The sequence below is a fragment of the Homalodisca vitripennis genome, chromosome 1 (assembly GCF_021130785.1).
Source record: "Homalodisca vitripennis isolate AUS2020 chromosome 1, UT_GWSS_2.1, whole genome shotgun sequence".
In the NCBI taxonomy this organism is placed as follows: Eukaryota; Metazoa; Arthropoda; class Insecta; order Hemiptera; family Cicadellidae; genus Homalodisca; species Homalodisca vitripennis.
The window spans coordinates 149,328,255-149,353,131 of NC_060207.1; the positions used below are offsets into that span (position 1 = coordinate 149,328,255).

The window sequence follows — 24,877 nt, forward strand, 5'->3', positions numbered from 1 at the left end:
TTACCCAGTAATCTGTGCTCAATATTATTGAATCATAAAATAATGTGGTAATTATAGTGACATTTGTAACAGTATCTGTTTTTTATTATCTCTTTATCAGTGTAATTTAGATAAGCTGAATGTGTCTGCAGTTATTTTAAATGAACACTCATGGGTTTTACTTATTCATTAAACAACATAAGTTATAATCTAGAAAATTGTAATCCATTTAATATTAATTACCTCAGAAATTGTAGAAACATCATCCTTCCTCCACAACAAACTGAAGCCTCCACAATCCGTAGGCCACCACCGATAGGGGAACTTCAGGAATATTTTGTCTACTGTACCAAAACCTAACCCCTGAAATGATATAAATCAATAAGAATTTGCTTTAGGCCTCCTATTTTATATATTTTTATTCAAAGGGTTTAAATGGGATGTATAGTAATTCATTTATGTGTTAATTTTGAAATGGTTTAACCCTTCAGTGTCTGCAGTAATGCATGTAGCTCATTTATTACTAAGTGGATGGTTTGAATTGTACGTTGTCTTGTAAAAATAAACTACATTACCAATATTTTGAGACAATACATTACTTAATCTTACATGATGGTATATCACATAATTTATAAATATAAAATTGTAAAAACTAATATAAATATATATATATATATATATATATATATATATATATATATATATATATATATATATATACTTCCTGGAATCATTCCAGTTGTTATATAGATATAACAAAGTATAATAGAAAATTTATAATTAAAATTGACATTTATTTTAATAGTTCCTGTCCAACTTTGGTATACGAATGTCCAATTATATTTAACCATAAATAATATTTTAACCAATAAATAAATCATTCCCATTTCTGTAAATTCATTATGAAAAAAAGATTAGTGTCACTAATATGCTCAATCTGGTGATACTTCTGAGATCATTGTATAAAACAACTGGAGATTCAAATTAGCAATCCAACAACAGATGCCCCTTCTTCTTCAAAAGATTTTGCAACACATGTTTTCTAGAGATTGATTTGACAGAAGCCACTAATGTAACCTAAAGGACTTCAAAAGAAAAATGATATAACTCAAAACTTTCCTAGAAATGATGACCCAAAAGAAAACATCTCCATAAGTAAGACTGTTCCATTTAATTTATTAATAACATTTTCCTTTTCTAACTAACATTTCAACTAATTACCAATAAATTACTAAAATTTAACAAATTTCAATACTTGGCATATAATCGTGATACTACTGTGTCATCTGGAAATTGAATTTAGCCACAGAGCAAAATTCAAACCCTTTATATAAGAAGACACATATCACACAATATTTAACTTATTTTAATTATATAAAAACATTGTATAATAAACACACATGTTCATTATTAAAGAAATAAGATTTATTTCATTATTAAATGTATCATCAGAGGTAAGTATAATTATATTGTAACCCTATATTGAAAAGCTAGTCAATGTAGTTTGAAGGTTTACAATAGTCAATGAAAAATTAAAAATCTTTATTACGCTAGTGCATATTAGTTGTTTTATAATGTAATATTTACATTTTGAGTGCTAGTAACATAACACTTTTTTTATATGAAAATGTCTCAATGGTGATCACCATTCCAAAGAATCATACCACATATCTAAATAATCATCAATAAAAATAACTTCAACAAAGAGTATATCATAAGATTATCAAAAGGTTGCAGCCTATGATAAAACCTCCTTCACACATCTTTATATGAAGACTTGAATCACTTCTTTAACCAGTTTAAATTAAACATGTATCTTGACTGAAGATGGCCTCCAACAGCTATAAAAAATATCTCAATATCAGTACCATAATTTTAGTTTGAAATGTTTTGACACGGGAGGTACCATAAAACTTGGAAGATAACCATAACTTGCCATTAATTTATTCATTGTAGCTGATTGCATGTATACTTTAGAGTTCCTTTATGTATACAAAGTATATTCAAAAAGTAATGGTAATTTTCATTAACAAAAAGTTATTTATTTGTCAACGTTGATGTTGTCACATTCAAAATAGTCCGCATATGCTATTCTTCTTGGAATTCTCGAAACACTTCTTAAACTAGAACTTTAGGATAGCCTTTATTTCTTTCAGTGATGCACTTTTAATATCGTCTATGCTTGTAAAATGATGGCTCTTAAGATTCCCTTTATTTTCTTTTTAATAAAAAAGGTCACAGAGAGCCATGTCTGGAAAACATGGAGGCTGAGGCATCGTTACAAAATGTTTTTGGCCAAAAATTAATGAACAAGTAATGAAGTGTGAGCAGATACATTGTCATGGTCCAAAAGCCATGAATTGTTTGGCACAAATCCCAGTGGTTTTTTTTTTTTTTTTTTTTTTTTTTCGGATTGCTTCATGCAAACGATGTTGAACTTGAAGGTAGTACTCCTTATTGACTGTTTGACCTTGTGGCAAGAATTCATGATGTTCACTATGCCATTACAATCTAAGAACACTGTGAACATAACCTTCACATTCACTGCATTTTTTAAGCCTTTTTTGGGGTTTGGCTATCCAGAATACTTCTAAACATTTTATTGATATAACAACATTAAATTGTGCCATCAATTTCAATATAGACAATTAATAGCCAATATTCTTTATTTGTATATTCTTAGAGAATTACATTAGCATAAAATATAAAACAAAGTTTGAATAATAATTTATAAGACTACACCCACTGGGTTCTCCAGTTTAGAGATTTCTCAATGTTGTAGAAAGGATGACTCAAAAGTCATCTTCTCAGTTCCTTCTTAAAGTTCAGGCTTCCTTTTGAGATCTGATGTTATCAGGAAGCCTGTTGAATAATTTGGCTCCCATATAAGTAAGTTTTTCTTCAAATAATACTAGCTTATGAACTGAATAATTGAAGCTTGAAGCATTACGAGTGTTGTGAGTATGTATATCACTGCTTCTTGACAAGTTTCTCCTAGTGAATTACTTGACAAGAAGTGATATACACACTTTTAACAATTTTTCTAACTGTATACATTTAATAGCGACATCATTTATTAATGTATTGTAAGAAGCAAAATCTGAAAATATAAAAGATTTCTTAGGTGTTTACTAAATATATAAGGAACCGCCAAACTTGTTGAGGGCTATAAAATTAATTTTAGAATATTGTATTGCTGTAATTTTCATCTAATTAATACTTTATCATGATCAAATTTTGTAAACCAATTTTTAATGAAAATCGATTGTGCATTATAATCAGAAAAATCTGTGCTAATGACAGAAATATTAATTTTTTCAGTATTTGATATGGTATTATAAATGCCAGTTAATGATGTCCCTGTAACATGTGTAGATCAATTTATGGAACATTTCAAGTTAAAAGTTTCTAATAAGTTTCTGAAACCTTTAACCTGGTTTATTCATTTTTAAGATATTTATATCATTGCCCCCAATTACAATAAGTTTAGATTTGTTTTAGTATAAAATAATGTATAATAACTGTCTAGCTATAATACATGTAGTTAACACCTTCACTACAGCTCTATTCTGTGTGATCTTAATATGGTGGAGCACCACACCACGTGCACTATGGCGTCTTTCACAGGCTACTAGTAATATTCAATATAGTTAATTACGAATATTCCATTAGCGTTTTTAATTACCTTTAATACATTTTACCACATATGTTTTTAAGATCTTTGGACTAAAGATAATCTAGAACAATTTTACATATCACAGTTTGCCTTGATTTAAACATCTAAAACTATACAACTTGACCTATATCTAATTTTAAAATGTTCAATGAACTCATCCAATACTCAAAAATTAAAAAAAAAATGCTTACCCAAATAATCTGTATAGTAATATTAAACAATGCTTACCATTATTGGGAATTGTTATAGTTTTGCTTTGCTTCTTTATTTATATCTTTAAAACTACTTCTTAATTTATGCTTACATGTTTTCCACCAACTCCTTGAGAGGCTGTTTCCGGACTATGTCCTCATCTTGAGGTGTGACAGTGCTTTAAATCACTAGCAACCCTCCCATGTTAAAAACGCTTAAGGTGTATGCTGAATTTAAATATTCAAACTGTAATATCATAATAACATGATTTATTTTGGTCACCGAAGTGAGTGGAATTGATAATGCCAGAGCAATTAAAAACAGTTAAGCAACACTACATACCTGAATTGCATTAATTTTTTTGAGGGGAAGAGTAGGCATAAAGAGACTTGAAACTTGCTCCTTTAAAACACCAAGAGACAGTGTCAGTAACACATGGTCACCAAAAAGCGTTTGTCCGTCTGTGCACAGCACTTCCACTGGTTGTCGGTCCCACATAATTCTCTTCACTGTTTTGTTGAATATTATTTTTTCATTTATTTTTCTGCTATTGTTTCCCTGAAGTAAAGCAAAAAAGAAAAGTTTCATAAATAATAAAAATATTGTCCAAATATTCCATACGTATCCAAATATTTCCAAAATATTGCTGAAAAAATTCCAGATCTATTACAGCAATTTTGTAACTTTTGACCATATTTTTATTTAAAAACCAGATAGGTTTTTTATACAGTGTAAAATCTAATCGTATAGTTAGAAAAAAAATTGCATATATTGTTAATTTATGTATAACAAAATTTGCATATATTGTTAATCTATATATATAAAAATGAAACTGTTCGTGTGTAACAGCATCACTCACAAACGGCTGGACGGATTCGCCTAATTTTTTTAAAAATTTGTTCGTCTTGATCTGTAGAAGGTTATAGGATACTTTTTATCCCTTTCCCGATTCAGGATTCCGCCCCACTGGTTACAGAAATACCCGTAAGAAATGCATTGCAGCAAACATATGTTATTAAGTGAAAGAGTCTTTTCAAATTTTTAATCAGCTGTTCTTTGTAAACATATATAATGCGACAAAAAATATATTTATATATAAATTTCTTTACACTTATAGTTTTAAAGCATAGAGTAAGCTTAAGAGAAACGACAAATTTTGTTTATGAATGTTTGTGTGTTTGTCCTTTATAGACTCAGAAACTATTGGACCGATCACTATGAAAATTTGTATTTTTCTATGTAGAAGGTTTATACGCAATGCCCATTGATGTAACTAACCACCAGGCTGTACTGCAAGATATAAAAGTTATCAAAGCGCCTGCACATTATAAACTGCAATTACAACACAGTAGTTACGTATATAAAAATATCCAAACACTATTTGAAGGCAAAGAAATATACGGGCAAAGCTTAAGAGACGCGTGCGAAGCCGCGGGAAACAGCTAGTTTATTATAAAACAAAATGTTAAGTTTCCTCATAACAATTATATTTAAAAAATACAAAACAATTGATACTACTTAGGAAATGCACTAAAACTTTGCATATAAAGGTAGCAAAATTCAATTTAATATTTAGAATACTCTAAATCATACAATGTTTTCTGTAAATCAATGTCTTTATGTTTATCTTATACATAACCTAAACTTATGTGATTCTCAAGTTATAAAATTTATTACTTAGACATGAACAACTAAACATTTATAATGAATTATTTTGAAAGAGAAAATGTTAATCAATGTCAAATAATTAAAATTGTATTCTTTTTTTAATAATTTGGATTCTTTATATATAAATTTCTCAAAGACATTTCAAAATTATATTTGAAAAATTACTTATTCAATGTGTCCATGGAACTAATATTATGATCTTACCATTAACAGATTAAAAATATTAGTGTATCCTCCAGTTTTCCAAGTCGTCAGAAGATTTCCCTCACACTCATGGTATTCCACGGTTCCCTTAGCAGAAGTCTCAAACCATGAATCTGACCCGTCTAGTGAGTTCTGAAATCTCTGATACCAGTCCAAGAAACTCTGCACAGCATCACAGTCTAATTCCAATTTGGTCATTTTCAATTTTTCTCTAATCCTGTGAAATAAGAAGATACTATTGGAAGATGGCTGGATGAAAATGAGAAAATATAGGTTACCCTTAAATGCAAACAAGCTCGTGGAATTATGTTAAACTTACTATCATCATAGAATTGGTAATAAAGGATCAAAGAAAAATAAAGTTTGGCCAGAGAGAACAAAAGTGCTAGCCAACTGTTTATTTGAGGTTGTTCATCTGGATGTCAAAAAATACATAAAACTTATGTACAGATTCAGTGTCACTAAAACTGTCACCATATTTCCTGAGGAATGAAAAAGTTTAATTATTTTTAAGAACATTAACTATAAAACTGAACTTAGGGCATGGCGTTGATTTAAGAAACTCAAAACAAGTAGTTGGCATTATGTTTTTGGCAATAGTAACATAATATACAAAATACATAACATAATAATATATAATACATATAATAAAAACTAGTTTAATCGTAATTTACCTAGACATGTCACAAACAACCTCTTTTCAGTTCCAATGTTGGGTAACCTATCTTGAGTGGTTCAAGATGGCGCCAACTAACAAGAATACGAATTGTGGAGCTTGCCCTAAAAAGGTCACTAATAATACTGGTGGCATTTTATGTGAAGGAATCTGTAACAAGTGGTTCCACTTTGAGTGTGCAGGCAAATCTAAAAGTGAATATTCATATTCTAAAGGCGAGAAATCGAATTTTATGTGTGAAAACTGTGAGCGGCAGCTGGACAAGCGTGACTGTATCGTAAGTACGCCACCTGTTGTAAACGGTAGTGCTAAGGAAAACGAAAATTATAGTGTTTGTAAATGTTTCGAATTTATTAAAATTTTGACTGATCAAATTTCTGATCTAACTAAAAATCACCTTGAGCTTAGAAATCAACTGAACATTGTGCAGGCCGAGAATGTAAACCTAACCTCGATTGTGAATAATCATGCAGAAGCCATTGGTGAAATTTTTACGAGTAAACAAAATAGTGTTTCTTATGCGAGTGTCGTAAAATCTACCCGGACAAATATTGACTCATCGTTACTGACGAAAAGTGCTAATCGAGATTATAGTAACGGTAATACAAGTGAGGTTAGGAATGACAGGCATAATTTGACTCCATCAGTCGACTTTGATTGTCGTTCTCAAGACCAAAATAATTCAGTGCTGCCGCCCAATACCTCTGATGAAGGCAGTGAATTGGCTGGGATTGACGGAATCGAGATGGCAGTTGTGCCTACAAGTCTCAGGAGTAAGGAAAGGAAAGCAAGGCTGCATGTAAAACTCCAATCGCCGTCCGTCTTGCATTCTGAAGCAGACGATACTTCTGCTCTCACATACTCGGATCGGGAAAGAGTTGAATTTGAAAATGAGGCTGTCAATAGTGGGTTTGTTGAGGTACAACACAGAAAACGCAATCCCACACAACCTCAGCGAAATGTTATGAACAGGAACAACAAATTTCTGACGGGCCGTGCGGTAGTTAATAATCAAAAACTTAAGGCGGTTGAAAAACTTAGACATATTTTTGTTTCACGTTTTCCAGAAAATGCGGAAAGTGAAGACATAAGACAATATGTCAGTGACAGTGCGAAGGGAAAGTGTGAGGTAACAAAACTGAAGAACAGGTTGCCAGGATATAGTTCTTTTAAAGTAGGAGTTCCTCTGTCTCTTTGGAAAACAGTGTTTGATGCAGATTTTTGGCCTATGGGGATCTATGTGAACCGGTTCAAATATCAAAAGTCTTTTGTGAACATGCCTACTGAGACTATTAGTGATGCGAGGGAACATTTTTTAATCCAGTCCAAATCATCGGGAATTCAGACTTAGATTTAATATCAGGCATATCCCATTTTTCAATTATGCACTGGAACGTACAAGGGATCGTGGACAAGACCGATGAAATTAGTTTAATACTGAGAAAGTTCAATATTGCTGTTGTTGGTATCTGTGAACACTGGCTTACTCGAGACGACTTACATAATGTGGTGTTGTCTGGTTTTAAACTGGCAAGTGTCTACAGTAGACCGTCTTCAGGTAGGCCTAGAGGTGGTACTGCTATTTATATTGCGGAGGAGTTGAAATTTGATGAACTCGTGTATCTTGTTGAACTTTCGATTTCCCATGTTTGTGAGGTTGCTGCAGTCCTCATTCATGAAGTCAATGTTATTTGTTTGGAGATTTACCGTGTACCTGATAGTAATAATTTTGATATGTTTATTGAATGTTTGTTTAATGTATTGAATGTTGTATGTCTTAGAAATAAGTCTAATGCGTCTGTTATGCTATGTGGTGACTTCAATGTTGATTTGTTGGTTGATAGTGTTAATAGATCTATATTTGTTAACCTGTTAATGAGTTTTAACTTAGTTTATACTGTGGCGGATGTTACCAGACCTAGTCTATTTGGTAATATGGGTACCTGCATTGATAATATTGCCACCACAATTCACCAAGACAGGATAGTGTCTGCATGTGTTGAGCCAACGGTTGTATCAGATCATTATTCGGTTATTTTACAAATGCAACTAAACACCAAAGATAATATACAGTTAAATACTTGTAAGCGCTCTCACTTGACAAGACCTATTGACGAAATTAATGTTTTATATTTTATAACCTTACTTAGAAAAATAAACTGGTTTGCTCTGTATACTCTGGGTACAGTAAATGACAAGTTTGAATATTTTTTTAGTGTATTCTTGAACATTGTAGACACGGTTTTTCCAACTAAGTTTGTGAGTAATAAAAGGAATAAGCCTCTGAGGCCTAGGTGGTATACCCAGAATCTTTCTGATCTCAAAGAACAATGCCTTACTATCTACAACCTTTTTAAAGACACTGGTCAAGCTCGCTATAGAGAATCGTATAGACAACTAAGAATAATTTACAGACATGAAATTTCATCGGCTAAAAAAGCATATTATTGCAACAGAGTTATTCAGGCCAATAATAAACCTAAAGCCATATGGTCTGTTATTAAGGATGGCATGAGTACGAATGAAAGGCCTATATGTGATACACATAAACTTGGATTAAAATGTGATGAGTTCAATTATTTCTTTTTAAATAATGTTGAATCTATTGTACAGAATATACCTGGGTCTCGTCATGATGTTACATACTATCTTAATAAGTTAAGTCATAACCAAGGCTGTGATGTTTTTTCTGTTGGTAATGTAAGTGTAGATGAGGTATATAGTGCCATCCTCTCTCTTAGTAATAGTGTTAGTTTAGATGTATATTGTCTTAATTCACAAATATTAAAACTTGCTGCACCGTATATTGCAGAGGTTATGCCTATTTGTTTAATCAATGTATTGATAACTCAGTGTTCCCTTTACATTTGAAGTTATCAAAAGTAGTTCCTTTGTTTAAAAAAGGTGTAAAAACTGATTATTGTAACTATCGGCCAGTGTCCATAATACCTGTTATTGGAAAGGTGTTTGAATTGTTGTTGAATAGAAAAATAGGTGGCTATTTTGAAAAACATAAGCTATTTTCTGATGATCAGTTTGGATTTAGGCCTAATAGAGGCACATGTAATGCTATTGTTAAATTTATGAAAAATTGTATGAATGGCCTAGATGTAAAAAATAAGGTTTTAGGTAATTTCTATGACATGTCGAAGGCCTTCGATACTATATCACATAGTGTATTATTAGATAAGTTAAAATATTATGGTTTCGATAAATCTGCTTTGAACTTAATTAGATCTTACCTATCAGAAAGGCATCAGTCAGTCTACTATAATAATAATTTTTCTTCTTATTTACCTGTACAGCTAGGGGTCCCGCAGGGCTCAATTTTGGGGCCTACCATGTTTATAATTTACATCAATGATCTATCATCAGCCTTTACAAATGATTATGTAAGTGCCTACATGTATGCTGATGATTTAGCTGTTCAAATTAATTGTAAATATGCTAGTGTAGCTAATCACCTCCTTATGACTTCTAACTCCATAATCGAAGATTGGACAGCTGCCAACTCATTAATGTTTGAATAATGATAAAACTCAGAGTATTGAATTCAGCTTTAAAACAAGAAATGAGGACAGTGTTAGGTTTTTAGGCCTGTTCGTGCAATCTAATGTTAAGTGGAACATTCATGTTGAAACTCTATGTAAAAAGGTTTCTAAAGGTATTTTTATGCTTAGAAAACTTAAATCTTTTGTAAGCATAGATGTGTTGAAAGCTGTTTACTTTGCCCATATTCAAAGTCATTTATCTTATGGAATTATTGTGTGGGGGCATTTTGGTAATGTAAGAAGACTATTTTTATTACAGAAGAGAGCAGTTAGAGTAATGTTTAATGTTAGTAGTAGGACGCACTGTAAGCCACTGTTTAAGCAACTTGGTATTTTAACTATTATTTCTTTATACATTTTAGACTGTTTATTATATATCAAAACTAATTTAGATACAATTCCTACAAATAATTCTATTCATAGTCATTTTACCAGACAAAACAATTTCCTTAGAGTAAATCAGTGCAATTTTCAAACAACTATAAACAGTTTTTGTGAATTTGGTCTGAGGCTTTATAATATGCTACCATACAATGTTAAATTGCTCAATGTAAAACATTTTAAAAATGAAATTAGATCTATTTTATGTGATATTTGTGTATACAATGTCGAAGAATTTGTTAATTTCTTAAAAACAAAACAAAAAAATGTTTAGGTAGATGTTTGTGTATGTGAACATATTTTAAATTAGTATTTTATAGCATGCTGTATACAAATGATGCTTATGACACTATTCTCTGTATTATTTGTACAGTTTATGAATAAAGAATCTTTTGACTTTTGACTTTGACTTAAACTGTTCAACATACTGGTTTAATTCACGACTTAGTGAGGCTGCGTGGCACAATTGGTAGGACTGCCAGTTTTTTATACCAGCGATGCTTAAAACATTTCATAGACTTTATGTTAACGTTTTATTGTATCCCAAATGGTTCTTGCGATAAAAATTAAATGTAAATCACATAAGAATTTTTAAATTGCCAAGAACTGAGGTAACAATGCAGAAGGAAGTTCAGACTTAGTACAAAAGTTAAGCTAATATCTTTAATAAGGTCATTTGCCAGCTTGCTACACCATTTCATTCCAATATGATAGTCTTTCAAATAAAAAAAGAATTCACAACTCAATTACTTAGGAACATAGACAAAATGAATCAGTTGTTGTGTAATGCACATAACATTTCCAAAACACTTTTTTACAAACAATATTTTGTATCTTCGATTTTTGAGGTAAGTAGGCCACATGTAAATCCCATGAATGTAAAAAAGTATTAATATTTCAGCTGTCACAAAATCTCCACGCTACTTCCAATTGATTTCTGCATTGTATTCTTGATGGAAGTGAGTAGGTTTTAATGGAAAAGACATTTTTCATACTTCCACATTAAGGAAGATTCTTTAAAAACTACTAGATGATTCAAAATTTATATGATGATTTTCCTTTAATGCGTGTTCAACTAATTTAGATTTTTCAATGTTTTCTTTTTTCAAACAAACAACAGGAAACCAAGAATGTGATATATAAAATTGACTGTGGATGCAACAAGACGTATATTGGCCAAACATTAAGAACTGTGGAAATTAGGCTAAAAGAACATATTTATAATTATAAAATGTTTTTAAAAGAATCTTCCTGGACTAAAAGAAATAAAATTGAAAGTGCATGTATGACGATTTTAAAAGATAATTGTATTTCCCAACCTTTCGTAAATTTCAGTGATATTTTTATACTATTAGTATAAGAAATCCATTCCAAAATTATGAATTGCAAACCATATTTTTCTACATAATTCTTTTATAATTCATTAGTTTTTGGTATTTACAGTTAGTTTTAAATTTTATTCTATTTTATAATATATTTTTTTTCTATTTTACACATATGTTTTTTCTGTAAACAATATCAAACTGATGATGCCTTGACCGGCGAAAGCGCTTTTTAAATAAATTTAATGTGGAAGTATGAAAAATGTCTTTTCCATTAAAACTTCCAATTGAGCCAGAAGAACTATTTGTTTTCTTTACAATTTAACTATATTGCTTTAACAATATTTCATTTTTATCTTATATCTCTGATCCATTTTTGGTAGTTAATTTCCATGTGATGTTTAACTTTTAAATGTCTAGTGAAGATTTTCAGGTTAACTCTAGTAAATGTTGCTGTTGTTTCAAAACTCTTGAGGCAACAGTACCGTACATGTATTATCAGGCAGCTGGTATTAAATTGGAATGATATTTGTGTGTATTGTAGTTGGCTCTAATATCATTGTCCAACTAGCAAAATAAGTGGCTATGATAACTTATACCTGCCAGTATGGAAGGTTACCACCACCATTTATAAGATTTAATTAAAAATGAAACTTGACTAAGCCCATCTGAACATTGTCTTCACTTACTGTTTGTGAATGTAGTCACCAAGGCTGCCATTGAAGCTGGACAGACTCTCCTCGTCGTGCACCACTTCTCTACACAAATCAAACAGGCTAGATGTTGCCTCGTTTCCTAGCGAAGTGCCATCGGACAGAACACACCCAGAACTCATGATGTCATAGAAGTTGTCACACAACAAACCTGCCTTTGAACCCAAACTGTACACTACATTGTTCTGCTCGCCATGGACCCATTGTGCTCCTACCTCTACCGTATTAGCTCCTGCAAACCGATCAGATATAGCGTACATCAGCATTGCAATTAATTTATACTTCCTACTACAAATTAAACAATTGTACTTATATTTTAAAGTGAATGACCAAAAACGTGCGTGATCTAATTACATGAAAATGGATCATGTGTGCATGTATTCCTACTGGATGTAAAGATATCTTTAATAAATGCATACTGAGAGAAAAAAGTACTAAATAATACAGTTTAGCTGGCTACTTACTACTTAATTTTTATTTCTCTTGCTCAAGGTACTAAACTTATTAAAATTAGAGTATATCATTTGTGACAAATAAAAATATTACATTTATATTTTTAAATAAACATAACTAATCGTGATAACATAAACTTAGGAAATAAATGTAATCACATTAAACCTCATTACCTGATTATATAAACAATAGAAAAAATGTCAAATTTTTTGCTTTTATTGTATTGCAAAAAATTTACTCCTTAAACATAAAGATAAAAGAAATTGAACTGTGACATTATTCTGGTGTCCCCACATTATGAATGTTAGGAATGTAATTAGACATTAATTGAAGGTTTTTTTTTAGAATTTATCAACTTTTAGAAACTCTTGTTTATAAGGCTCAACTGCTGATTCATAAAAAAATAGCAATAAAAAGTAATAAAACGCTTATTCTAATATCAGATAACATTTCAAAACACAAATACAGTCACAGTGCAGTACAACCTCACTGTGTCACTATCATTAACTAAACAGTACAAAATTTATCAACTTTACAAATGCTAACTACCATAAATTATGAAAACAATAAGAAAAAAATTTATCACCAAAATATCACACAAACTTCCTCTATTATATGTATACTATTCAAAAATGGGAAAACAATGTTACAATGCTAAATACTCTGTCGTTATGAGCTGGGATCACAAATTAACGGCTATGTCTGCCTTTGCCTACTCGCCGGATTACTGGGATTACTTTGGCGCAGGGCCGCACTATAAAGGGACTACTGTAATTATAAAATAAATGTATATGTTAACTAAATGTAACAAATTTGAAGTTCCTACTTTTTACAGAAGTGAAGTAATGAAAGTTTACGTGAAAATTATAGTCGATAATCAGTAATTATGTTAATAGCTAATTAGCAATTAAATAAACGTTATGACTCACAAGCTGAAAAACCTCAGCTTTGATGTTTTGTGAAATTTGTTTGTTTAACTAAAAGGACCTCGAGTTACAATCTATTTAGCTTAATAATTATGCAGTATTAAGAATAAGTTGACAGTTGTCTATTACAGCCATCGACCTTAAATGGTTAGTATCAAAATATCAAAATAAAAATACAGAGAATTGGATTTATTTCTAAAAATATTCTTCTGGAATTAAATTTCTTCAATATCTTGTTCAGTACAAGAACGTCATCGAATCATAACACAAAAATTACTTAGTTCTTTTTGCTCTCAGTATTTATTTATTAATGATAACTCTTAGGGTGCTGGATATAAATTTATATTATACTTTATTTCCCCCTAGCATGTAATCAGCTTTCCAAAAACTAATATTAATTAGCTTAAAGTCGTATTTCAATTAAGCTTTCTGAGTTATTGTTGGGAGTAAAAAAGAACCTTTAAAAGACATGTTTTCCAAATAAATATGTGCATAAATAAGACATACATTTTCTAACTCGTAGTAAACAGATAAAGCAATTATAATAAAAAAAACACACAAAACTGAAATCTCAATTAAAGTCATCCTACAGTTGCTGTAAACAATGTTCAGATGTAACATATTGCACTGCATTTGACATAGGAACAGAGCCTGTGCTGTCATCCTCCATCTACAGAAAAATTCATCAAATGCACCACTGTATAGTGGAAAAATGGCATTCCGTCGCTATGACAACCAGTTTTAGACTCATAACAGGTGGCCAAGAATTACGAATATAGTGCATCTGTTGTCTAAACAGACATTCAGTTAATATTCAAACGCATTTTATCACCAGTTTTACGAACTACTGTGCGCGATCGGGGACAAAAACTTCAGTAACAGGATTTGTCATCATACGTTGGGAGTCATCTTAACAGCACAGGATTTCCCGTAATGTGAGTGGGAATGGTTAACTTTGTATCCAGTGTGAATACATACACACATAATCTAATACAATGTATCTAGATCACTTCTGTCACATGGACTTAAAAATGTACCAAAGTAAATTTATTTGTACACTTAAAATGAAAAATTGCACCATCTTTGAAACACATATTGTACAGAGTCAACATTCATCTACAAGGTCTTGAAAAACTTCTATCAATACTGACAAAGTCTAGTTCGGCAAAATACAATAGTGAAGACATAATCTAAGGGCAGTGAGTGTTGAGGAGGCAACTAAAGAAGTAGCATTATGGAGCTACATTCTTTATGCCAGTATAAAAAAGGAACATCTGAACCCTCTTCAGCTTGATGAGACAGTAGGTATATTGTTCGTACCACTGTTTTTGTCACACATTGTTAGAAGGCATACATAATCCTTAGCCACCATTCTGAACACTGATGGTTATCCACTCCCAAACCTTTGTCCATCAGGATTACTGAGTTTAACACACAAATTACTGTGTTAGTTCAACATAAAATTACTGCAATATCTATATTTTTAAGGGAAAACTGTGTAATAAAACATAAATAAGGCAGGACATGTATTTTTCGATTTAAAAAAAATGTTACTACAGTATTGAAATCCGTGTTCAATTTGAACTTCTAACAGCACCAAATCTAAGGTTTCATTAAACTCAATCTTACCAAACTCTGAAGTGAAAATACGGCCACCAATTCGATTTTCTGCTTCGAGAATAGTTATGTTGTTTACATTATTGGCTATTAGTCGAGAAGCAGCAGCAATGCCTGCTGCTCCTGCCCCAATAATTAATATCTTTGGATGATGCATTCTGAAACAAAATAAAATCATGTACTACAATGTATGAGTCAGATGAACATGTAATGACTGTTTAACATTTAAAGCATTAAAACCTTTAAAGTGATTTAAAATAGTACTTATGTTCATGAATACCAATAGAAAAAGGAGCATCATGGCTGTTCCAGCATGTCAATTACAGGCTAATACAATAATCTTTTTCAGTGTTTTTATAATGTTTACTACCAATTTTTTACATTTGGGTAGTTATTGACATTGGATTCCCCATTAAAATGGAGTTTTTATTGTGCTTCTAAATTAAAAATAAAATTATACATTTTCATAAAATGTTCATGAGGATTTTTTTAAACAACCATTATTTTATTATATTAAATAATTTAAATTATAATTTAAATTTGCTAATAACTGTTTTGGCAATTTTCACTAAAAACATCAGTAATCATTCTAAATTTGAGTTTTTTCACTTAGGCTATAATTGGTTTCTCAGTAAAAAGAAGAACATAGTAAAAATACATACACATATACATAGAGAGATAAAAAACTAAACACTTAGGACATTAATAAAATTTCCTTTCATATGCATATTTAATCACCATTATTTACGAACAAACTATTGTAGTATTGTAGTTGTATCTCACTATAAAAAATTACAAAATATTAATCACAGAATAAAATAATATATGGTATAGGCAAGAAAATATAAATGAACTTACATATATGAAGGCATTTAAAATTAATACAGAATAGAAAATCAGAAGTCTGAGGGAATGAAAGAGATGATTAATAAGAAGCCAAAGATGATGGGTCTATCCATTCAACCTGTACAATCATCAGGATTACATTTAGATTATATATAAAATAAAACTAGAAGTACACTAATATTTTCTGTAACAGGTTACTCAATCACCTCACAAGTAATAAAAAGTAAAAATCGTAAACTAATTGTAATTGTAATTCACAAGCAATAAATTTAAATAGAAAGTGTTAGTGCTATATGAACCTGAAAAACTATGACTTTTTTATAGTAGAGTGTAGTGACAAAATATACAATAGGGGAGAGGGGGGTACCTTTGAACTGGGGGCACATTTGAACAAGTTTAAATTTCCCGCCATTTGATGAGCTAACTGCCTGATTTTTTTTTCTACTCTCTTCTTCTCATCTGTATGACCTAGTACACCTGTTTCCCTCCATTTCTTTTAACCTTTGTATTCAGTGCCAGATAGGTTAGGTTTTTAGCCACATTTTGTAAACTTTTGAGTTCTTGAGTTGTAAGACTGTCAGCGGAAGAAAGAATTGAAGAATTGACCAACCTTATATTCTAAGGTAAGTACATTTATTGAGCAATTTTTTGAATATAATAACATAAGATAATCTGTTCAACTAACTAAGAAAAAAATCAGTTTCTTCTACTGTGACATGTGGGGTACATTTGAACAAACATTGGGGGGTACATTTGAACATTCTAAAATTATTCATAAAAGTTACTGGTTTTGTAAAAAAAGGTAAAATATAAGAAAGCCGAATTTTTTAGGTTATTTATTAGCATTTGTACAAGTTTAAACAATTTATTTATTTTATTTTTTACTGGAAATTATAAATATTAAGAGAATTGTTTTAAACCTAGAACATATAATGGTAGGCTATCATCATCAAGATAGAATAAGCATGAGGCCTATTTTTTGTATTAGTTCCATGTTTATATTTTTAAATCTAGTACTTTTCTTACATTAAAAACACACAAGTTGTCTTACGTCTTAAATCTCTTCATTAAAAAAAATTTGATATCAGCAGCCTAATATATTGAAACAAACCTAATTTGATCTTACATTGTAGGCCTTGGCCTACTAAAACAATAAATTACTAACTTACATTATGTTTAGGTAATAACTCACTTTGTATTGTTTCAGGTTACAATGGTTAAGAAACTACATCAAGAAAAAAGTGGGCCCAGAGATAAATGAGCGAGATGTGGAGGAAGCTGTTAAGCTTGTTTTGGAAAAAAAACGTCCCAATTACGTCAAGCAGCAGAATCGTTTGGCTTGGTTCATACCATGTTATTCTATCGAATAAAAAAAGCAAAGGCTCTTCTAAAGACAAATTTACCATACTGAGCACACTGATTATCCGAGTCCCTTCAGCACCCGCACCCCTTTTAACATTTAATAGCAAGTACACTTCTAACCAAGTATTTTCAGCTCAAGAAGAAAAAATGCTAGAAGAATATATTATTACATGTTCTGCGATGAACTATGGTCTCACGTACAAAATCATTAGAGCTCTTGCATTTCAGTATGCAGAAAAATTGGGCCGATGTCCAAAAAAAATGGGAAGATAATTAAAACAGCTGGTTTAGATTGGTTGAAAGGTTTTATGAAAAGACATAAAGATTTATCACTGAGAAAACCTGAAAAACACAAGCTTAGCTAGAACATTAGGTTTCAATCGGAAAAACATTGAAGAATTTCAAAAAAACTTAGATGATGTTTACAAAAAACACAAATTTTCTCCGAGTGACATTTACAATCTTGATGAAACTGGGATTAAAAAACTGTCGTGCAAGCCCCAAATGCTGTAGCTAAAAAAGGCACTAAACAAGTAGGCCAAGTTGTCTGGAGAAAGAGGCAGCCTTATTACAATGGTTGCTACTGTTAATGCGGCAGGCAATACCATTCCTCCAGTTTTCATATTTCCCCGAGCTAGACTACATGACAGTTTAATGGTAGGTGCTATCAGTGGAAGCTTAGGACTTGTTAACTCCCCTACTAGTGGGTGGATCACTAATGCTTTGTTCCTCAAAGTGCTGGAGCACTTTGTGAAGTACAGCCACTGCTCAAAAGAATCACCAGTTTTGTTGATTCTCGACAACCACGAATCCCATTGCACTCTGGATGCAATATTATACGCAAGAGATAATGGTATTTGTATTGTGACAATACCTCCTCATTGTAGCATCGTGTCCAACCTCTAGATGTTTCAATTTTAGGACCATTTAAACAAAACTTAGCCACAGTTTCAAAATAACTGGCTAACAAAACAACCCCGGATCTAAACTCTCAATTCATGATTTAGCTGGGTTGGCATCAAAAGCTTTTAATTTAGCATTTACAAGGAAGAATATCTTAAAAGGATTTGAGGAGTGTGGAATATGGCCATATTCTACAACTGTGTTTACTGATGAAGATTTCCCATTTTCTGAAGCGATGATAACCTCTAGTACGCCTACACCTGACACTACGAAATCTTCTAATCTAGGACGCAAAAAATGAAAATTACAGCCAAGGTACATCTAATGCTAGACCTACAGGTTCAACATCAATTGAAAATGAAAGCCTAAATGATGGGATTTTAAACAAAACCGTAGCAGTGTCTCCTAGTCCAGAGGTTGTTAGGCCTTATCCCCAGCTGCAGGCAAAATCTTCAGTAGAATGTAAAAAAGGAAGAGAACCAGGAAAATCGAAAATAATTACGGCCACTCCAGAAAAAATTCGGTTGGAAGAAGAAATCAAAAGAAAGCTTTTAGAAAAACAGAAAAAAGAAGAACTAAGGAAGCAGCGTGACATAAAGGCAAAAAGAAAATTAGATTTACCAGAAAAAAACAAAAAAATCAGGACATAACAAAAGAAGAAAAACAAATAAGCATAAATCTATTTCATACGAGTCTGACTGTGACGATCCTGACCCAATTTATATGGAAAGTGGAGAATCAGACTGGGTGGAGAAGCTCTGAAGAAGATGACAACTTCGATAGGCCTAACCTGTCTAAACAAGTAAAAATATGTCCGATGCTTGAAAAATACTATGCTGTATTTTATGATATAAGTTGGTATTTAGGAAGGGTGGTTGATTTCCCGGATGAAGGATTTTCTAAAATTAAGTTTTTGAAAGAAGGACTTGGAGATTCATATGAGTGGCCAAAACATGATGATGTTCAAGTGATAGAAAATAAATATCTTTTTTACTGGCCAGTACCTTTGATTGGAAATGGACCCTTTCTCATCGACGACAAGTGGTAAAAGGAGAATTCGATCAAAATACTCAATGTTAAAAAAGTAGAAGTTGAACCTAAATTTTGTTTACACAATCTGTAATGTACCCTTTGATTAGTGCACACACTATGAATAAAATGTTTTTGTGTATTTCCTTAGTTTTTCTTTACTAATTATCCAATGTTCAAATCACCCCGTCCTTGTTCAAACCTACCCCAGGCTTGTTCAAATGTACCCCTTAGTGGGGTACATTTGAACAACATGCAGTGAACTTTAATTTTTTTTTTTTTAGCCTAGATATTTTGAAGATTATTAACATTAATTTAAGTAATTTGTTGCATAATAGTCTAAAGATCAATGTCCCCATGCTTGTTTATCAAAATAATTAATTTAAAAAAAAAAAATACAAAAATATTTTTTCAAAAAGTGTTCAAAGGTACCCCCCTTTCCCCTATGTCAAGCAAAACTGTTTGTGACTAGCTTTCCTTTGTAGAGAAGTTTGTTTTATTTGTCTAGATGATAAGTTTGACAGTCAGGAGAAGTTGGATGGTTTTGCTGAAGCAGTAGAAGTAGGTAAATAAAAATAAGTAAAAGAAAGTAAAACCGTAGGGAATGGGTTGAAGGCACTTGGGTGGTAGATTTAATAGAAACTCTACCTGAAGGAAAAAGAAGAGGTATCAATGCAAACTCAAGAGACAATAAGAGAGACACAGGAACTCTAATATCTCTGACACTGAAACATGTCAAATCAGAAACCACAATATTCATGGACTAATGGAGGTTTTACTTTGGTTTAAACAATTATGGGTCTGTACATTTTATAGTAAATCATTACCAAAACCTCATTGACCATTGACCGGTGCAAATAATCAAAAACTTTAAAGTTCTTGGGAAGCAGTCAATTGATTTTGTTCAGATTTGTTCGTTTAACTCTTACAACATTTGAAAATAAGGCCCTTGCTCAGGCCACCTTCTGTGATTTGAGCAGGACCTTTGACCGTGTGGACTAAAATGACATCCTCTTAAAGTTGGACTTATATGACTTTCATAGAATTTCTCTTAACTTTTTAAAATCTTACTTCACTGGTCGAAGTCAGAAGGTATGTATTAATGGCAACTGGTCACAAGAAATTAAAATCAAATGTAGAGTCCCTCAAGGGTCTGTACTTGGTTGCTTTTCTTGATGATCATTTTTGATGAATGATCTTCCTAGCTCAGTTACTGCCACTGGTATTTTATATGCAGATGACACTACCTTTTTTAATATTAGTGAGAGCTTAGATGATCTAAAACTTTTGTCAGAGAATACAATGAAAAAAGCTTCCCTTTGGTTTAAATCTAATGGTTTTCTTCTTAATGAGTCAAAAACTCAAAAAATATATTTTAGTTTAAAATTTAATTACAATAACTATCTTGACCTAACGATCTAGCAGGGATCACTTCTGGTTGGTTTATACCTTCCAGTTAAACCCACCACTGGGCACAGCAAAAACCGATGTGTCACTTCAACCTGGGCAACCTTATGGATGTCCAGGAGCGGCAGGCACATCACTAACCGCATATGTCGAGATTCTGGGGTTCATGGACAATTCAATAGGTCTAGTCTACTGTGGCAGATGACTGTTGGAGTTGGTGGGGTATGTTCCCTAACCTCACCAAGGGTATGCCACCCCCTGCCTATTTTGACTGGGGCCTATCTTGGCAATAACTTATCAAACTCTGTAAAATTCTTAGGAATATATATATATTGATCAACATCTAACCTGGGGACCACATATTGATAACATTTCAACAAAACTATCCAGAGTTGTTGATTTGCTGCGGCGTCTCACTTGCTGTCTCCCTGAAAAGTACGTTCATACTGCGTATTTCGCATACTTTCAGTCAATCATGAGATGTGGTCTGCTCCTATAGGGAAACTGTAGTAAAATAGACAGCATTTTATTGTTGCAAAAAAAGCTGTTAGAGTAATAGTTAAGGCTAGTGTACATTGTTACATGTACTTTTGATTTGGCCATCTGGCAGCAAATAGACATTATTAATACTTGTAGAAGTCTTACGGTAATAATTATGATTTGATTTGAATTTCAAAGGCAGTTGATCACTGCTATCTTGGGCAAGCTATAAATACTGTACAGTTTTTTCTAATAAGAACATAGGCCAAAGTTAGTTTTGTTATTTTTTAATTTTAATTGTTCAATTTATTTAATTAAAAATTGTAATGTATTTTTCTTGTTGATGTATTATAAATTCTTGTTACATGCTATTATTATAGGTGTAAGTAAAACAGACAGTACTTATGGAAAAATCAATATTTTTTATTTATTAATAATAATACATTTTAAAATTTTAATAGATTTCAAGAGTTTAGTATTTTTAATGAATAACTGAACACATTATGTACCCGGTCAGCAGATACACCTCGGGCATTCATAAAGCGAGTTGTGTGCCCGATAGAGTATACGTTGCTTTGGATTTCTTTATTGCGTTTTTATTGTTTGCTTGTCTTAGTGGTTTATTTAATTCGATCCTGCACTTCAATAAATACCTCAGACTATTATGTACCCCGTTAAGTGCACGATTCTTTAATTTTTAATGTGAATTAAGTTACGGAGAAACATGAAAAACATATTAAAATATTTTTTATGCAAGAAGCTTGTATTTTTTTTGTTATGTTTACGTTTCACATAAAAAAGATTACAGTTTATTGCCATAATTTTTTTTTTTTAATTCAACGGCAAATAAAAAAGTCCGGAATTAAGCCGTTGCCATGAACATGTTAATGAATATTATTTTAGTTTTTGTAAACAATAACTAGTTATGGTATTATTAGTAATAAATTGTAATTGCCTACCACTTTTTTTACACCAATGAGAAAATATTTCTCCATTGTACATTAATTACCAACAAAACTGAGTTTTAATCACAAAAATAATGCAAATGGTAAAAACTATGACTTTTAACACTTAATTTTGAGTTTTAGGGATATAAAACATATCTAAACAAAAACAATGAGACGATGTACATAATATTTGGCTTAATTCAGCACTGATATCCATAAAGAATGGCATCAACATGACTGCATTTCAGATTACATGGCGTCACAGCTAATCAAATATGGAACTGGTAAACACAGAACGCAAGTCATAGACAGTGAAATAAAAACTTGAATAGCTGTAATATATGTGTCTGAGAGTTACACACATGAAATTTCATGAGAAAATTCCGACGAAGGGTGAAATAATAATAAAACCATGAATCAGTAACATCCCATAAAAAAAGAATTGAATAGCGGTATATTATGTGTTTTGAGTTAGGCTACATATGCAAAATTTCATTTTAAAATTCCAACTTATGTTGTAATAAATAAACACATGAGTCAGTACCATACGGAAATGGTACAGATGGCATTTTTCAGAGGAAGGAATCGGTACCAATGGTACTGTCCAGCAGATTCAGGATTTGTGAACAGTTTGTTTGTTTTATAGTTTTAATTCCAAACAGAAAATAGCCTGTAGCATAGTCAACCACAGAAAATTTTAATTCTGCCACTTAAGGCTTGAGAATAGGCTTGAACACCTTTCTAGTGTTCAAAACATTTATATAGAAAATTTCTAGATTAAATTTTTAAAGTTTCTAGTAATGTCAATTCACAACCTAACTGAAAAATAAACACATTTTTATTAGTTAATTTGAGTTGATAATGCATAAATAAGTAATGACAATTAAACATGAAATTCTTAAATATAACCTCCAAATTAATTACAAAAAAAGTTATACTAAATGTTCAATTTTATGATAACCTAGCTTACCTCGCAAAATCATTGAATAAAAAATTAAAATTTTGAATATGCTTTTGTTTTTTCAAAATTAACTCATTTTATACAAATAAAATATACTATTCTTTATAATAATTTTCTCGAAACTTATTGCATTATCCACATAACCTAATCATTTTGTTTTTTTTTCTTTCTTGTTTGCTAAATACAGGCTTTGCATATTATCCATGATATCTTGAAGTTATTCTTTGTAGTTATAGTGAGAACTGGGTTGAGAGTGCTGCCTTTTGTTTCTTGAGCTTGGTATTTATATCAGAACCCACACGTATTTTGTCTTCATTTCTACATCTGGTATCTACATTTAATAATTGATTTGATACCAGTTAGTAGCCATGTTTTTACTTTAACTTTTATTCCTCAAATAATTTATTACGAAAAAAGTAATTTTCAAATCATTTTAATCTATATACAAATATTGAATTTGTAATTTCAAATCTTTATTTTGTATTTGTTGGAAATTTTAAGATATTCCAAGAGATGGTAATGATCTGGTAGAAGGAGGATTGCTAAATGAGGTGAAATTGCAAACGATTCTTTACTCAATGTTTAAACGTATTTTTACGTTCTATGCCCGATATATCAATAATTGTCTCCTTAACGCTAATCCAACATTTTTTAGTTAGGACTCTAACAATTTCATCTGACGTAATCGCGGTGCGTTGCAAACATTGGCGAAGAGTGTGGTTAACTATGAATTCGCTGATGACTAGTCAACATTTATATAATTTGAAAAAAAAGCAAATTCCTTCTTCTACACTATCATTAACAGTATATCCTATATCGCCAGCGCCTCTGATTTACTGTAATTAATAATCAATTCTACTCCCCCTATCCCTTCCACTATCAGCATAGTCGAGTCCCACTGTATTATGAAGACCAACTCATCTCTTAGCCGAGAGCACTTGTTCGGATTCACTCGGTTGCATTTAAACTTGGAATGATCAATTTTGGACCTATGTCTTATCACATTACGTTTTATTTACTTTTACGTTTAATAGTTAGTGGTTTTGCTGTAGTTTCATCACAGAATTTTGATTGTGATTAGTTAGCATATTAACTGAGACTGTGTGGTGTAGCAACGGCCGAGACAAAATTATGTAATATAATAAATTGTACTATTAAAACAAAAATCTTTTAATTCGTAACCATAAAGAAAAATGTTATTCATTAATTGTTAATATATTTTTAAATATCGTTTTCAATGCAACGTTTAAATATAATAGTATATATAGTTTACTTAGTTATTTGTTTACTGGATTGAAATAAACAAATTTTCGTATAATCTTTCTGTGCTGCAGAATAACTGTGCCACATAATTACAATGGAATTGTATATAACATTAGTTCTATATCCCTGTGTGTAGATGGGAGAGTGTCTTTGGGATCAGTCTTGGGTCCTGTTCTGTTCATATTTTTTTACTAATGACAAGCCTTATTATCTACCTACTGTTTCATTTTAATGTATGTTGAAGACACTACACTTCTATTTGCTGGAAATTCTACAGAAGACTAGCTATTTGCTCATTACAGCACTAAATATAGCTTACCA

General features: G+C 31.4%; 1 protein-coding gene across 2 annotated transcripts in view; it reads right to left on the reverse strand.

The window, feature by feature from the left end:
- The window catches only part of LOC124373752 (peroxisomal N(1)-acetyl-spermine/spermidine oxidase-like), an 87,712-nt gene extending 64,239 nt beyond the window's left edge, over window positions 1-23,473 (reverse strand). Inside the window, exons 1-7 of one of the 2 annotated variants that reach the window (XM_046832098.1) lie at window positions 23,303-23,473; window positions 16,217-16,322; window positions 15,371-15,516; window positions 12,339-12,594; window positions 5,720-5,936; window positions 4,190-4,405; window positions 223-342 (exon numbers count right to left, since the gene is read on the reverse strand). In XM_046832098.1, coding sequence (XP_046688054.1) covers window positions 223-342; window positions 4,190-4,405; window positions 5,720-5,936; window positions 12,339-12,594; window positions 15,371-15,516; window positions 16,217-16,230 — 969 coding nt within the window. In that variant the 5' untranslated portion in view covers window positions 16,231-16,322; window positions 23,303-23,473. The remainder of the gene's footprint in view (window positions 1-222; window positions 343-4,189; window positions 4,406-5,719; window positions 5,937-12,338; window positions 12,595-15,370; window positions 15,517-16,216; window positions 16,323-23,302) is intronic. The other variant, XM_046832103.1, reaches the window with a different exon arrangement.
- Between the last annotated feature and the right edge of the window lie 1,404 nt (window positions 23,474-24,877).